This window comes from Aptenodytes forsteri, unplaced genomic scaffold (assembly GCF_000699145.1).
Source record: "Aptenodytes forsteri isolate BGI_AS27 unplaced genomic scaffold, ASM69914v1 Scaffold76, whole genome shotgun sequence".
Taxonomy (NCBI): domain Eukaryota; kingdom Metazoa; phylum Chordata; class Aves; order Sphenisciformes; family Spheniscidae; genus Aptenodytes; species Aptenodytes forsteri.
In genome coordinates, this window is record NW_008794444.1 from 3116093 (window position 1) to 3131013 (window position 14921).

Below are 14921 nucleotides of genomic sequence, written 5' to 3' on the forward strand. Positions count from 1 at the left end.
CTCGCTTTGTCCTCCTGCGGGCGGTGGCCGATCTCAAGCCCCCGCTGCACAAAGGGACCCCCCTCGCCCTCCGCCGCGGGGCCCTGGCACGGGGAGGGAGGTCACGCGAGCTCCCTGGGGTCGGTGGCAGTGGGTTACCAGCCCGCAGCCCCCCACCCCCCGCTATATTCAGCCTCTTCAGGTTGTTGGTATTTATGGAGTTACCGTGTGCTGTTGGTTTGGGGCTCTTGGTTTTGAGGCGAGTCCTTGAAGTGAGAGGTTCTGGTGCGAAATGGCTTAGGTCTGATTCTATATAAAAATATATACGTTGCTTATGCAAAAAGACTCGGACGCAGCAGTGGACCCCCCCTTCTGAGCATCACTGCCCACATTCCCCTCGGTGCCCCCCACCCAAGGACAAGGCTGCAGGGTGGTAGCTCTGTCTGGCACCCAAAGATACCTTCTCCCAGCACCAAGTTGGCCGTTGCATATGTACGGGCACTTATGGGCTGGGATGGTGTCAACTCACGCGTTTTTGGGAACACAGGCTGTTTTCTGCCTTTGCAGACGGTAATTTGACGGTACCTGTTGCCTCAGCTCCTGCTTTTTTGCGTGCTTGTCCTGATGGCTTATCAGGCAAACCAGGAATCTGCCACCCTAATGCCTCGACGGGGGTGCTAGCTGGACTGCCCTTGTTTGGGCCAAAACCCGCAGCTTTCTAGTGCAGTATTCTATATGTTCTTGGCTTTGTCCAGAGCATCCAGCAGAGCCGCAGGTTCCAGCCCTGCCTGTGACCTGCCTCTGCCAGGCTGATTTCTGCCTGAAGCCCGCCTGGGAAAGCAAAGGTTGAGCCCCCCTCTCCGTCCGAGGCTCTCCCCGATTCCTGCCCTGTGACTGGCCCCAAAAGCAGAGGGGTACACTGAGATGCTGCGGCGGCAGCAAACGGCCCTTGTATGGTCCAGCAGATGAAACGGGAGCAAGCAGCGGAGCTAAAAACAGTCCAGTGACCTAATCCAGTTTCCATGGTAACGTTGTAGATTAATGGCTTTTAGCTGTAATCTGAATGAGACGTATTGAACTTTTACATGATGATTTAGAGCCTCTTTATGTCCTGGGTGACTTTGACTTCAAATCCATCGGTCACGTGCACGCAGCAGTATCCGCTTGTAACGGTGGAGAAGTAACATCTGCCGACGCTGTTGCTAAACCAGAAGTTAATATCGCTGGGCGTTGTGTGCGAGTAAATACCCTCGGCTGGTACAAGGGCGGTAGAGACAAGGCAACATGTAGTACATGGGAGAAAATCATTTTAAACAATGTACTTCTGCCCTGCTCCCGGTGCCGCCTGAGCCGATGTGGTATTGCCGCAGAGGAAGCGGGATGGCTTAAGACCAGCAAAGAGCGTGTTTGTTTGGTTTTTTTTCCTCTAGCTAGCTCAGCGGAGAGCTTGTTGGCAGCACGGCTCTGCCTCCTGACCTAGAGCTACGGTTAGTGGAGGCATTTTGGAGCGGGTTTGGCTGAGCGAGGGCTGCTGGCCCTTGAGCTCTGCAGGCAGATGGGTCCCCCGTGTCAAAAGGGAAAGCATAAAGCAGCAAAAGCTTCGTTTCCCAAATCGCACGTGCTCTGGAAGCAGATGTCCCGATCGCGCTGGTGGGTTCATTGCGGTTTAATTACCCGCTGTGGATGCGTGTTCCCCAGTGCCCGGGACGCACGGGCTCTGCGGCTGGCGTGGGTGACGTGCGATTGCCCGCAGAGGGGAGCGGGGCCGTGGGATGGTGTTATGCCGTGCAGGTTTCTGTCAAGGGCTACCCGCGATGGGGATGCTCGAGACTCGGAGCGTGCCGTGCTCACGTCCCGGCTTGCAGGCCAGCTGCGTACAAGACCTGTGGGCTGCAGGTAGCCGTTCTGCAATGGGAAAATAGGGTGCTGGAAGGAAAGGATAACCCAAATTCAGACGGTGCCTGTATGCAGCTCATGATCTTCCCTGCATCCTCATCATCCTGACCATCGACACCTCTAAGACAAGCAGCATGGTTTGCTTGGAGGGCAAATCTCTCCCTCCCCATCAACCTGCCGGACTCTGATCTGTCACCTCTCGTGGGTCATTTGCGGGGCTTTTGGTGTCTTTTGCTGCAGCTGTGGTTTATTCCCACCAAAGCACCTTGCGTGCCAGAAACGGGCAGCATCAAAGAGCTGTGTGTTGCCAGCCCAGCCCGTGGGGAGCGGGGAGATGAAAGCCTGGTGGTGTTGCTGGAGCCGTGTAGCTCGTTTGATGCTGATCGCAGAGCCTCTTTCATACGGGTGATGTCTTGCAACAGTAATAACTCGGGAACCTTTTGTTTTCTCCCCAGCACTGGAAGACGCGAGACAGTGAGGAGTACGAGGCCGAGGGTAAGAGCTAACAGCAGCACCTGTATGGGCGTATTCTCTTTTCAGCTTTAAAGGTGAATCAGAAGAGCACTTTAAGATGGTCTCAGGCCAGCTGGGTGTGCCGAGCAGTCCCAGCCTGGCTCAGAGCAGAGCTCGGGAAGGTGTGCATGGAGCAAGCAAGCCCCGAGCTGGGAATGAAAGCCAAAGTGGGGCTCTTTGGAGGACACAGTCTTGTGCCTTACTCTCTCTGCCCTTTTTTCTTCCTCCTGTCCGGTGCAGAGGCTGCTCTGCTGTAGGCACTCCCAGTCTCCCTGGCCCCAGCACCCCCAGAGCAGCAGCTGGGGCTGGTCCTGGTCCCCACTCCTGCCCTGGGTGCTGTGGGGCTGCTGGCTGTAGCGGAGGACAGTAGGCACTAGATGTCAGCACGGACCAGTCATTAAATCTTTCCTAATTGTCCTGCAAGGGAGAGCGGGCTGACCCCTGGGGTGTGGAGAGGCTCCTCATCCCGCCCTGCTCCTTGTCCCGCATGGACACAGCTTGTGGGGCTCGGGGACTGAGCAGGGATAGCAGTGGGACACGTCCCGCTCTGCTCCGGGATGCGGCCAAAGATTTTTCTACTGCTGGTTCAGGCAGGGATGCTGGCGGGGGACCCCACAACATTAGCTAACAGTGTCGTGGCGAGCTCCTCTGAGCGCTTCTCCTGTCACCGGGCTGGCAGGCCTTTGCACCAACCCTCAGCACAACCCGCAGCACGCAAAGATGTGTTTATAACTAAGCCACGCAGCTTTTAATTGCTTCAACACCTCTTCCGTATTTCAGCTGCTCTCTATCCTCTACCCTGTCCAACGAGACCAAATTTTTGCTTCAAAAGCCACTTTTCCAGCCCCAGGATGAGGTGGTAGATGCAAGGAGGTGGCCTTGCAGCTGAGCAAGCTCTGACTGTTTTGTGTCTAGTAGCTCTGTGAACGTTTCCAGCTGGGTGAGACTGCACTCCAGGTGTTTGCTGGAGGTAGAGGAAATGTGTTCAGCTGAAGGCTATTGTTTTGTTTTTTTCTTCCCTTGAAGGGGTGTTTGGAAGTACTTAGATCAAAACATACACTACAGTTTACATTCAAAGGGGATGGGAGTTTAGGCAGCTCCACCTGGGGGGTGACATTTATGGAGACAGGCAACCACTGAAGTTCTTGACCTGGTCAAGGTATATATGGATATGCAACTTGCTCAATCCTCTCCCTTGATCCCATAACTGTCCAGAAGAGGAGGGGTCCCTTCTCCATGCATGCCAGTGGCCAAGGCGGCAGGGCTGTGCTTCCCCTGGCCGCCAGCCCACATTGGCCATTGGACTCATCCACGCCCCCGGAGATCCTCCTGGCCGTGGACCTGGCTGCAGCTCACCCTGCGCCTGGATGTGGGGTTCCCTCGTCCGTGGTAGCGCATGCAGGTTTAATGCTGAACAGGATCTGCTCCTTCTGGTATAGTCCGATAGCTATGCTGGTGCCGGTAGCCGTACCCCAAAATTACAAGTGTGCTCTGAGCAGGATGAGGTAAGGCAAATGGTCCCATGAGGTCTGATGAGCAAGGACTTGCAGCAGCAAGTCCCCACGTCTTCTGGTGGTCACTCATGTGCAGCGGATGGGCAGAAACCAGAGCAGTTTCCCCTCTTTCTAGGGCAGCTGCGCTTCTGGAACCCGGATGACCTGAACTCCTCCCCTGGAGCATCGCTGCCCACCCCGGACTGGATAGAGGAGAAACTGCAGGAGGTCTGCGAGCACCTCGGCATCACCAGAGACGGCCACCTGAACAGGAAAAAGCTCATCTCCATTTGTGAGCAGTATGGGCTCCGAACAGCGGCCGGGGAGGTGAGTGGCCCTGTACGGACCCACTCACGCCAGTGCGTGTGCCTGGGTTGTAGCGTGGCCCCCACAAAGTCTGTCCTGTGGTTGACCGCAGGCCTAAAGCACAAGTGGTGGTTAACAGGTCGCTACTTGGAAAGTGGTTTTCAGCTCCAGCTCGTGGCTTTCCAGCGAGTTTGTTGGTGTCGAACCATCAGACGTGGGAGGCTGCTCTAGTAGAAGGCAGCTGCCAGCCTTACTGACACCATAGCGTGCGTGTCTTCTCATGCAATCGCAGAGTAAACCGGAGTTTAAAAACATATCCTAGATTCCAAGCATGTCTCCTTAATCCCAGAAATCTTCTAACTAGACAGTAAATATGGGTTAAAATATACATAGATGGTTGCTTTTGACTTTGAGAAGGCCTGCGGGCAGTTTCTGCCCTCCAGGAGGAGTCCGCAAGAAAATTATTTCTTTAGCAAAAAAGTCTCTTGTCAATTTAGGATTTAGTTTTATAAAAAAATCAGACTGTTTTGCATCTTAAAATAACATGGCTTGTAATCATTCCCTTCGTAAAACGTGTTTCTGAGCAGGTATTCCTTTGCAGCATTTGCAACAAAACGTTTTCAGGATATTAAGGCAGAAAATGGAAAAAATAAACTGTAGGCAAAGAAATAGTGAGGGACTAGTCTTAACATCTCTGGTCCTAATAAGGTTGGTCTCGCTTTTCAGAAAGCCGACTGCCCTGAAGCATAAAACCGACTTATTATAACCTTGCGGTGTCTTACTATGGTTTTTTGCCTGGTCACTTCACAAGCTGCTGGGGTTTTGGCATCTGCCTCACTACCTTGTACTGAATTCCTGAGGTCACCCTGTCTTGAGAGCAGAATGAAACAAGGGTTTTCGTGCTGCCTCGCAAGACGGAGGCTCCAAGATGACCAGGAGCTTACACGCTTTTACAGGCAGGATTTTGGTAGCGTATGTGGCTCTGCAATTTTCTATGTGAAGGTTGCTGTACCGGTGTTAGGCCGATGCAGTGTACCAGGTAACTCTTGCTTTGCTCTTTTTTTGTAGAGCCTTAGGGAATAGGACGTTTTCTAGTGTGCCAAATTGTTACCGCGGTGTTTTTGGCAATAGCAGATGTGATTTCTGTCCCCTGCTGCTTGCAGGTGCTTGAAGAGGTGCTCCATAACCTGGAGCAAGACGGCACCATGAGCGTAGAGGACTTCTTCTACGGCTTGTTTAAAAATGGAAAGTTGCTGACACCCTCAGCGTCTACTCCGTACAGACAGCTGAAACGACACCTCTCCATGCAGGTGAGAAACTGAGGCGGATCCCGGGGTAAAAGCAGGAGGAGGGGGAGAAGTCCTGGGCAAATTCGACCTAGCCGGTCTCCTCCTCGTCCTCCACGTTTGTCCCTGTGGTGGGGCAGCCTTGGAGGTGGTGGCAGCGAGCCGCTGCTCCCCTGCCCTGCCCCGCCGGGGAGCGGAGCAGAGCCAGGGATGCCCCGGTGAGCGCAGCAGCCCTGCGGGCACGACTGCCTCCGCCCCGAGCGAGAGCGATGGGGTGAAGCTGCTGCAGGCTCCCTCTGGATGTGTTGGGGGCTGTGGGGAATAACGCAGGAAACACCCTCACGATAAAAGGGAGACGGCTCCCCCTTAAAGTAGCGTGGCTGGGAGATGGCTCTTGCAAGCTGTGAAGTGCAGTAAGTAAATGGTATAAGCTGGATGCAGGGGGAAGCGGTGGCCTGGGGTAGGCTGGAGACGGTGGGCATGCAGGTCCCGCATCTCTAACTTATTATTTTTTTTATTTGAGAGTTTGAAATCTACTACCTATCTTTGCCTGGAAGCTGAGGGCTATAGCAAAGGTACCTGTGCACGTGCTCCCTGCAGCCTTTCGAGGGGAGGTGACACTTGAAACCAAAAATGGATAGCGGAAAACACTTTTGGAGTATTGAGGGCGGTTCTGAAACTGTTCCTCCTCGGATTTATTTTAAATCCCAAGCACCGGGGTGCGGTGCGGTGCCGTGAGGTCAGCAGCGGCGCTCCTGCCGGGTATTTGCTTGGCAGTGAGGGAAAGCAGACCTTAATCTCTAATCTCCAGAGTACTGTTGGCGAAATTACATTTATAAGCCTTTCTCGTCACGGGGTGGCCAGATGCCTGGCTCTGCCCGTGCCCCGTCGCACCCTCTCCCCTCTCTCGGCAGTCCTTTGATGAAAGCGGGAGGCGCATGACCACCCCCTCGGCCATGCCCAGCACCGTCGGCTTCTGCCTCTTCTCCAGCCTGGATGATGGGATGGGCTACGGCTGCGTGGAGGGCGTCCTCGACTGCTGGCACCGGGAGGGCATAGAGAACAGCCAGGAGATCCTGAAGGTAACCGGCAGCTCCATCTCACCCCTTTTCTTTGCTTTTGGGTTTTTTTTTCCCCAGTGTAGGATGCTGGACTGTAGCTGGATTATTTTTTTTTCCCCTTTAAAATTCCCAGTGCTAGTGACAAGAATCTAACTGTTCTGGGAAATTTCCAATAATTTCCTTTATTGAAATGATGGTGCATCCCAGAGAGCTAGAAGTTAATGATAAAAATGTAATGTGACTTCCAGCTTAGCTCGAAGAGGTCACCTATATTTGTAGAAAGCAATTTAATTCCTTTACCTCGCTGAATAGCTCCACCTTTTAGCGCTGGGATGACCTGAATTATTGCTTGTGCTGAGGTGGAGGACAGCACTTGAAACCCTGCCCAGTAATTAGCGTTCTGTTATACAGAGTAAAAGGGTAACGTGGGCTGCAAATCAGATACCTGAAGCAAACCCCTTCCCTGTCTGCCTCGCTAGAAGCTGTGGGTGGAAGATAACTTCACGTGTCTATTCCGAGACCATCGCTGGGATCCCGGCAGCGATGATGGCAGATTTCTCTTGGCATTTAATGTCTGCGTGGGCGTTAAACATCCACGCTGTGGATGCTCAGGCTTTAAAACTCACTTGTAGCCTGGGCTCGTGCAGGCCAGCTTGATAACCTGGTACTGCTTTCACCAGACTTGGGTGGTACACCTTTACCTGCTCTTCTGCTTGTTGCTTTCCACCGGTAACTTGCTTTGTTACCGGTGTCACCGGGGTGGTTCCTCCAGTGTTTGCAGTGTTTCAGCCCCACCACCGCCCCTTCTGCGCTCCGCTTTGTGCTCCTGCGGAGTTAGGTTGAAGGAAATTACAAGCAGTCGCTGATAACTTATTTTCGAAGAGGTGGGATCTTTGCTATCAAATACCTCCTGCAAGGCTTCTCCTGCGTTGTCTCTATTGCAAGAGCTGGTTTTGTTTAACATGAACATCTTCAACCGCTTTCTTGCAGAATTTGAGTATGTAAAAAGGCCGGTGTGGTTAGGTCCCCTAGAGAGTTAATACTTTTAATCAGGGGTGGGCTTAGTTTCTTGTTGGTCTTGCAGCACAACCAGGACACTCTCCGTCTCCCCAGCTGGCAGCAGCTCTTTAACGTAGGAAGGTGGCAGAGATGTCTGGTTTACTGCCCCAAAGTCATTCGTGACAGATTAATCGGGAAGCAGAGATCTTCTTCTGAGCCTCCTCATTTTATTCTGTCACTTCACGTACAAATGTCCGCAGGCTCCTGCAGGGCGGGGAAGCTCGTTCTGCTCTAACGCTGTGGTGTTTTGCAGGCTTTGGATTTCAGCTTGGATGGGAAGGTGAACTTGACAGAGCTGACGCTGGCGCTAGAAAATGAGCTTTTAATAACCAAGAACGGAGTCCACCAGGCAGCCCTGGCGAGCTTCAAAACCGAGATCAGACACTTGCTGTAAGTCGCCAGGATGGCCGGCTCTGCCGCTCCCCCGTTGCCCTCGCCGTTTTGCCAAGCAGGGGCTTCAGTAGCCGCTGATCAATGGCAGTTCGTAAGCACCTCGCCAAGTGGCACTGCCGTTTCGCTGGAAGGTTAGGTTCTCCGTTAGCTTGGTGAGAAACGTTCAGCTCTCGTTTTGCATGGGTAAAACACTCAAACCCAAGTATTGCAGAAAAATATATTAAAAAAAAAAAAAAATCAAAGCAGCAGGCTGCTTCCAGCCCCGCTCTGCAGTCTGGAAGTGGTCATTGCAACCTGCAGTGGCCATCGATGGCCAAGGAATGCAAACCTTAAGACAGAGGCTGGTGCAATTTGATAAGCAGTGCCTTTAATCCTGACCGATTTCTTGCGGTAGTGTTACGTAGGTTTTGCCCTGTGATAGAGGTGTGGGTGAGGTACAAAAACACCATGCACCCCCGCTTTTTTCGTATGAAAGTCAACACAGTTTGACTGTGCACTGGATTTGCCGTGCAGGCTTCTCCAGTGAGAGAATGTAGGGGATGGGAAACATTTCCCCGTATATCTTTCCCTGTATGTGTATTTGTTAATTTATAAATTATATACATCTACTACTGAAGCTCAAATATTTCTTCCCACACACCAATGGATCATCTCGTCCACCCCACGTTGGAGACCCCTGCTCTAAGCATTGCACCCTCAGTTTTGCATTGGCTCGTTCCTGTTGTGTGACCGTTGCATCCATCTGCCACGTGCACAAGCTCCAGCTGTTAGCGGTGCTTTGTTTGTGCTGTATATCTCTGAATAGTTTAGGTATTTATCAGCTTATGCATCCGCCTCCATGCAACACGACAGATGACTTTTGCTGGTCGTTAAGACTGCACGTGTCCTGTTACTCGTTGGCTTACCGCTTGTGCTTGCAAGCTGCCCGCTTCGCTTGGGTGAAACCTCACGAGATGAGGCTTCCCACTGCTTGTTGGCATCTACGTGTCTGAACGCCTTTTTACGTTCACTCAGTGGAGAGATTTGTTGTCAAGTTCCCATCAAGAAACCTGCTCCGTGTAGCAGATCTTACAAACTTGTGATCAAAACCAGACTGGATGTGGGGTAAGGGTGAAGCGGTGAAGGTAGTAACATGATGAGAACAAGTAAATGGGGCAGAAAGTGGCCTGGCAAAACAGCATAGCGCTGCGATTCGGGGGGCTAGACCACAGCTGAGGAGTTCACGTGTTGAGGTCTCGGGACCTGTGGGGATATGAAGACAGGTCCAGAGCTATGTGTGCAAGTTCACATCTAGTGACTAAACGCAGCTGACGATAAAAGGCCCTTGGAGAGCTTTCTGAGCTGTTCTTCTCTCACAAGCCCCTTGCAAGTACCTTCTCTGGGGGAGCCGGGAGGGGTGACCTAATCCAGGCCGGCTGTGCTTACCCTAGGGAGAGGGTTGACCAAGTGGCCAGAGAGAAAGAGAAGCTGCGGTCGGACTTGGAAAAAGCCGAAAAGCTGAAATCCCTGATGGCCTCCGAAGTGGACGACCACCACGCCGCGATTGAGCGCCGGAACGAGTACAACCTCAGGTACGGTGTCCCGGTTCACCCCTCCCCTCCTCTTTGGGATCACTGCTGCAGCGTTGCAGGGACTCTGACGGAGGTAACGGCTTCGTGCCTGCCGATTACCACCAAGCTTCACTCGCAGCGGTATCTGCCGCCTGCTGCTTCTTACGAGCTCTTCTTACCTCCAATGCCTTCGTAGGAAGCTGGACGAGGAGTACAAGGAACGAATTGCAGCTTTAAAGAACGAGCTCCGGAGAGAGCGGGAGCAAATCCTGCAGCAGGCTAATAAACAGCGGCTGGAGCTGGAGCAGGAGATAGAAAAGCTGAAAACCGATGAGAACTACATTCGGGACCGCCTGGCCCTTTCCCTGAAGGTAACAGGGGGACTAAATGCAGCCGGCGTTTTCCCCCCAAAAAGGCAAGGATGCCCAGAAGTGGGGAGCGACGCTTGCAACGTAGTCCTTGTTGAGAGGATGTGTTACAGTGCGTGTTGAGCCGCCTGAAAGTAATTTTAGCGGTAAGGTAGAGGCATATCCATGAGAATTGTTTTTTGGGTCACCTCGATAGGTTACTCCTTGGGTTTGTAAGGCTCCATTTCAAGTCTCTGCTGCCATCATGTGCAGCATGTGCATGTGTATTGGATGGGCTGTCCAGCTGGGAGATACGTCTTTACAAAGCTTAAAATATTGCTTAAAAAAAAATCTAGAGTGAGTTTAGTTTATCCGAAGGAATAACAGCATCTGCTGCCTAATGCAATGGCATTATTCACCCGTGACCCCACAGATTCACATAAGGCTCCGTTTCAAGTCTCTGCTGCCATCACGTGCAGCATGTGCATGTGTACAGCTATTGGATGGGCTGTCCAGCTGGGAGATACGTCTTTACAAAGCTTAAAATATTGCTTAAAAAAAAATCTAGAGTGAGTTTAGTTTATCCGAAGGAATAACAGCATCTGCTGCCTAATGCAATGGCATTATTCACCCGTGACCCCACAGATTCACATACTTTTCCAACATTTTTTTTTTTTAGAAAACACTTAAGTCACAACTTTTTTCTGAATCTGACAGCTGCATAACCATATAATTTTTTTTTTTTTAAAACCGGGCAAAAGTTAATGGTGATGGTGGTGTCTTACAAACAGCACCGTCAGTGCTGGCAGTCAGAGGGAGCCAATGCACCTGTACAGGTGTTCAGGAGAGCAGCTTTTGAAGGGTTTGGGCGTCCTGTGAGCATCAGGAAAACTGTGAAATACTCCTTCCGAAGCAGCGGCCTGAAAGGTGAGAGGAGCCAGGGAGCGTGGGGTTTGTGAGCCAGCTGCGGGCCCGGCGTTCACGCTTGCTGTTTTGCTGTGGCAAGAGGGTTGTACACGCGTGGATAACAAATTCACAGTTCCTATCTTTAGCTGAAGCCTGTAGCAGTGTTGTGCTCCGACTTGACTGGGAGATTACTCTTTTTCGAATGAGTTACCACGTGCCTAATGTTTTCTTTCTCCAAATGCTGAGGCTGTTGGGGGGGGGGGGGGGGGGGTTGTGTTTGGTCCAGGAAAACAGCCGCCTGGAAAGCGAGCTATTGGAAACGGGAGAAAAACTGGCCGAGTATGAAAGTTTGGCAGGCAAACTGCAGCGGAACTTGGAAAACGTCCTGGCTGAGAAGGTAAATCCTCCTCTTCCCAGTATGCGTCCAGAATTAAATCGCTTCCGAGTTACTACGCTCGAGCTGCTGATTTAACTAATAGCCAGAGGCTCTGGGGGTCCCTATCCAGATGTGACCAAGGCACAGCCTACCTTGTCGACATGGACCTCCTGACGGACTTCCAGTTAAGGAAATTAAAGATACTCCACCTTAGCTATAGTTTTATACTAATTAAGAGTAGGGAGCCTTACAGTGAAGCAGTCATCCCGCAGATCTGCCGGGTTTTTTGTCCCCAGCACATAGTTTTGGATAGACCCAACGTGCAGGTCCTTTCTAGGGAAGATGATACCTGAGGTGTTAGGTGTTACGTGGCATCTCTGCTAAACTTCGGTGAAAACCGAGGTGAGCAGCTGATCGTGGTTATATTACAATAAACTCATCAAAATATCGGCTTCTCCAAAGGTATTTCTGTGCGTGTGCATCTATAGATAAAGGCTCGTATACTGGGATTCTCACCCAGCATCTGTTTTCCGGAGTTCTTTAAAGTGGGGATTATTTATCAAACTGAGATGTGCGTATGCTGAGCTAGAAAGCTGTGGTCTGAAATCAAAGCTAGCACGAGAGCTATGGTGAGATAGCAGCTCGTATTTGTTAGGGAGGTCGCTCGTTGTCCCCTGCCAGCAGGAAAGCAGAGTTTCCGTATTTAAAATTAAAAATAAAAGAGGGGAGGGGGCGCGGGCTGGAGGACTGCTTGCGAATGGCATCGGGGCTGTGACGAGCAGGGCTGTTTGGTGGAAGAGTAACTGGATCCCGTTCGTGCCATTTCAGTTTGGTGACCTGGATCCCAGCAGCGCGGAGTTTTTCCTGCAGGAGGAGAGACTGGCGCAGATGAGAAGCGAGTACGAGCGGCAGTGCAGAGTAAGTGGAGCCCAGGGCTGGAGACCCGGCACCCGTCTGCCTGTGTTCGCCGAGAACAGCCTTGCTGCAAACAGCAGCCCGGAGCAGCAATACACTGCTGCTGGTTTTTTCCCTATGTAATGGCTTTTTTTTACATTAATCCAAGTTCTTGTGGGGGTGGAAAGCTGTTGCCACAGAGGCAACCGGAGTTCTTGGGGGGGTGGAAAGCTCTTGCCACAGAGGCAACCGGCTGAGCTAAGAGGATGAGGTGCCACAAGAGCGGGCTGGGATCGGGTCTGTGGAGCCTCCTTCGTTCCCCAGCTGTACATCAGGCTCAACTCCTTGCGCGGTTGTGCACTAGCGGTTTTTTTTTTTGATTTAGGAAATAAACTTTGCCCTAATTTGAATTCAGAGCTGCAGGAACTAACAGCAGAAATAAGAGATACCCGAGTTTTGGTGGTTTCCAAAACAGTAGTATTTTCCTAAAATAAAACTGAAAATGTAAAGCTTGTCTTCTCCTCCCCAAATCTGGTATGGCTGAAATACTTCTTTAAGGTGGGCCTGCAAGTATCTATTTACATATCTACTTTCTGATGACTACTGTGGCTACGAGCATTCGGCTCATCTGTTCTGCATGATCCTTTTCGTTCAGTAAGGGACTGCCTTGGCAAAAGGCTGTCTCATCTGAAACAGCATGGTAGCTTTCTTGGGAAGTTGCAGTTTAAAAGCAAAAACTTTCTAGAAATATTTGCTGAATTGATATTTGTTGATAATAAGTTGCTTGAATATGCAATTGATTTTTTTTTGAGTACTGTCAGATATGAATCAGCATTCAAGGTTCACTTTCTGAACCACTGAAATCTGCAGAATTGTGTGTTTACACATTCAGGGATTCGTTTTCCTCAATAAACCCTGTTCATTGAGCCGAGCGCACGGCATTTGGCACAAAGACTTGGGATATTCCGCCGGCGAGTGGGCAGAAGCACCAGATGGTAAATGCAGTAATGAGGAGATCTCTTTCCTAATTTGATCTTTTGCTTCTGATTTGATTTTTTTTCAAGTAGGTGGTGTTTGAGGAGGTATTTCTCGACTGTTTGAAAATGTTCCTAAGCTGGTGTTTAAAAAAGGTCGTAGGAAGAAGGAATAAAGTGGAAGGTCCTGGAGCACAGTATACTTTAGAGGCAAATATAATACAGGCGCTCGGTCTGAAGAAGCTTCTGCTCTTTTAGTAAGAAACACATCTGTTATTTGCACAGTTTGGAACCTGGAGAAGGGCGTTGTTTTGCTGATAGGAGGATGACTAACTGTGCCACGATGGCAGGATTATTGCCAAGTCTGTACCTACTGTAGTTCCTTCCTAAATGTCTCCTCGTGGAAGTGGGTTGATGTACAGATGCTCAGCTGCCTTGTTTGCTTTCACTCAGGCTTCTTTTTTCCGCCCCCTCCCCCCCTCTCAGGAGCTGCAAGACCAGATAGATGAGCTGCACTCGGAGCTGGAGGAGTACCGTGCCCAAGGCAAAGTGCTCAGGCCGGCGCTGAAAAACTCGCTGTCGGAAGAGTTTGACATTGATATGAAAAGTCATGGCAATAGTGGTATTGAGCCTGACCAAGGTAACGCACATCTCCTATATGACCAACTTCTGTGCTGTAGGTATTTGTGATAACATCTGAGAGGCAATTACATAAAAACTTTTTCCCAAACCTTCACAGTGAGACTCAAACACCACTTGCTATTTAACGTTAAGTGGAATACGGCTGCTGTACTGTATTCAAAGCTGAAATCGTTTTGCAGTTTCTTGTCTGTGTGTGTGATGGGAATTTGGAAGCTGCAAGTAGCTGCCTAAACAAATTCAAATTGATGAAATAATTCTGTTGAGAATGTATCTCTCTGGGCTTCAAGAATATGTATGTAATTATTTTTAAAGGACTTGGTTCAGAAGACTGCAACCCGCTAAATATGAGCATAGAGGCAGAAATGGCTATTGAACAAATGAAGGAGCAACATCACAGGGATCTACATCACCTCAAACAGGAGCTTGAAGACACAGTAAGCTATTTTAACTTAAAACAAACCTTCACAGCTTTTCCAGCCTCTTCATACAAGTGGGATGGTCTTGGAGAAGGACTTTTTATTCCCGGTCAAATGACAACCTTTCTGTGAATCTAAGCCTCTACCTTCCCTGCTCCTTCTGCGTGTTGCTGTGTGATGGAGAGGGCTGAATGAAGCTGCAGTAGATCCTCACGCCGCCCACCAGCTAACGAGAGAGCAGTGGGCAGTATTGCATTGCCTGTCTCGAAAGCCTGCTGCGTCTGAATTAGCCACTTCATTCCCGCTGGCATGGGATAACTGTGGGTTAGAAAGGCTGCTGGCAGCAGTCCGCATTGCTAAACGCTGTGCTTGTGCAGTCTGGTGGTGGCGTTGAAACGCGATCTGTGCCGTGGGAGCATGGAAACTCTGCTGTTACACCTGCGCTACTGAAAATGGGCAGCCAGCCCCCCATTTTCTGGGTGTCCATCTGCAGATTAATCTTGCCACACGTGCAGAAATATCTCCATTTGGCTCTTCGTGGAGAAAGCTTGGGTCGAGATGGGCTTATGTGAGGCTGGGGCAGCTCCACTCCGGTGCCTACCTACAGCGCTAGGGCGAGCTGGCGCAGCTTCGGGCACGGCACAGCACCCACCGCCAGCCTACGCTAGCGTCTGCGTCAGGGTCACGGTGTTCCTAAGCGAGCGAGACCTGCCCTGCTCAGCAGGTGAGGTGCACCGGTGTAGAGATGGCCAGGCTTGTTCTGCAAGAGTTGGTTCAGGACCAGAAGTTGGGGGGGGGGGGGGTGTCCTGTAGGGCTCCCCTCCCTCTGT

The 14921-nt window shown here is 51.0% G+C and overlaps 1 protein-coding gene across 2 annotated transcripts in view; it reads left to right on the forward strand.

Annotated features, from left to right (window-relative positions):
- NIN (ninein) overlaps positions 1-14921 on the forward strand; it is a 58489-nt gene that overhangs the window by 19234 nt on the left and 24334 nt on the right. For both annotated transcript variants that reach the window (XM_009289854.2, XM_009289855.2), the window contains exons 5-15: positions 2331-2370; positions 4018-4208; positions 5351-5497; positions 6388-6555; positions 7847-7983; positions 9417-9557; positions 9733-9907; positions 11076-11186; positions 11994-12083; positions 13520-13673; positions 13988-14109. In XM_009289854.2, coding sequence (XP_009288129.1) covers positions 2331-2370; positions 4018-4208; positions 5351-5497; positions 6388-6555; positions 7847-7983; positions 9417-9557; positions 9733-9907; positions 11076-11186; positions 11994-12083; positions 13520-13673; positions 13988-14109 — 1476 coding nt within the window. The remainder of the gene's footprint in view (positions 1-2330; positions 2371-4017; positions 4209-5350; positions 5498-6387; positions 6556-7846; positions 7984-9416; positions 9558-9732; positions 9908-11075; positions 11187-11993; positions 12084-13519; positions 13674-13987; positions 14110-14921) is intronic.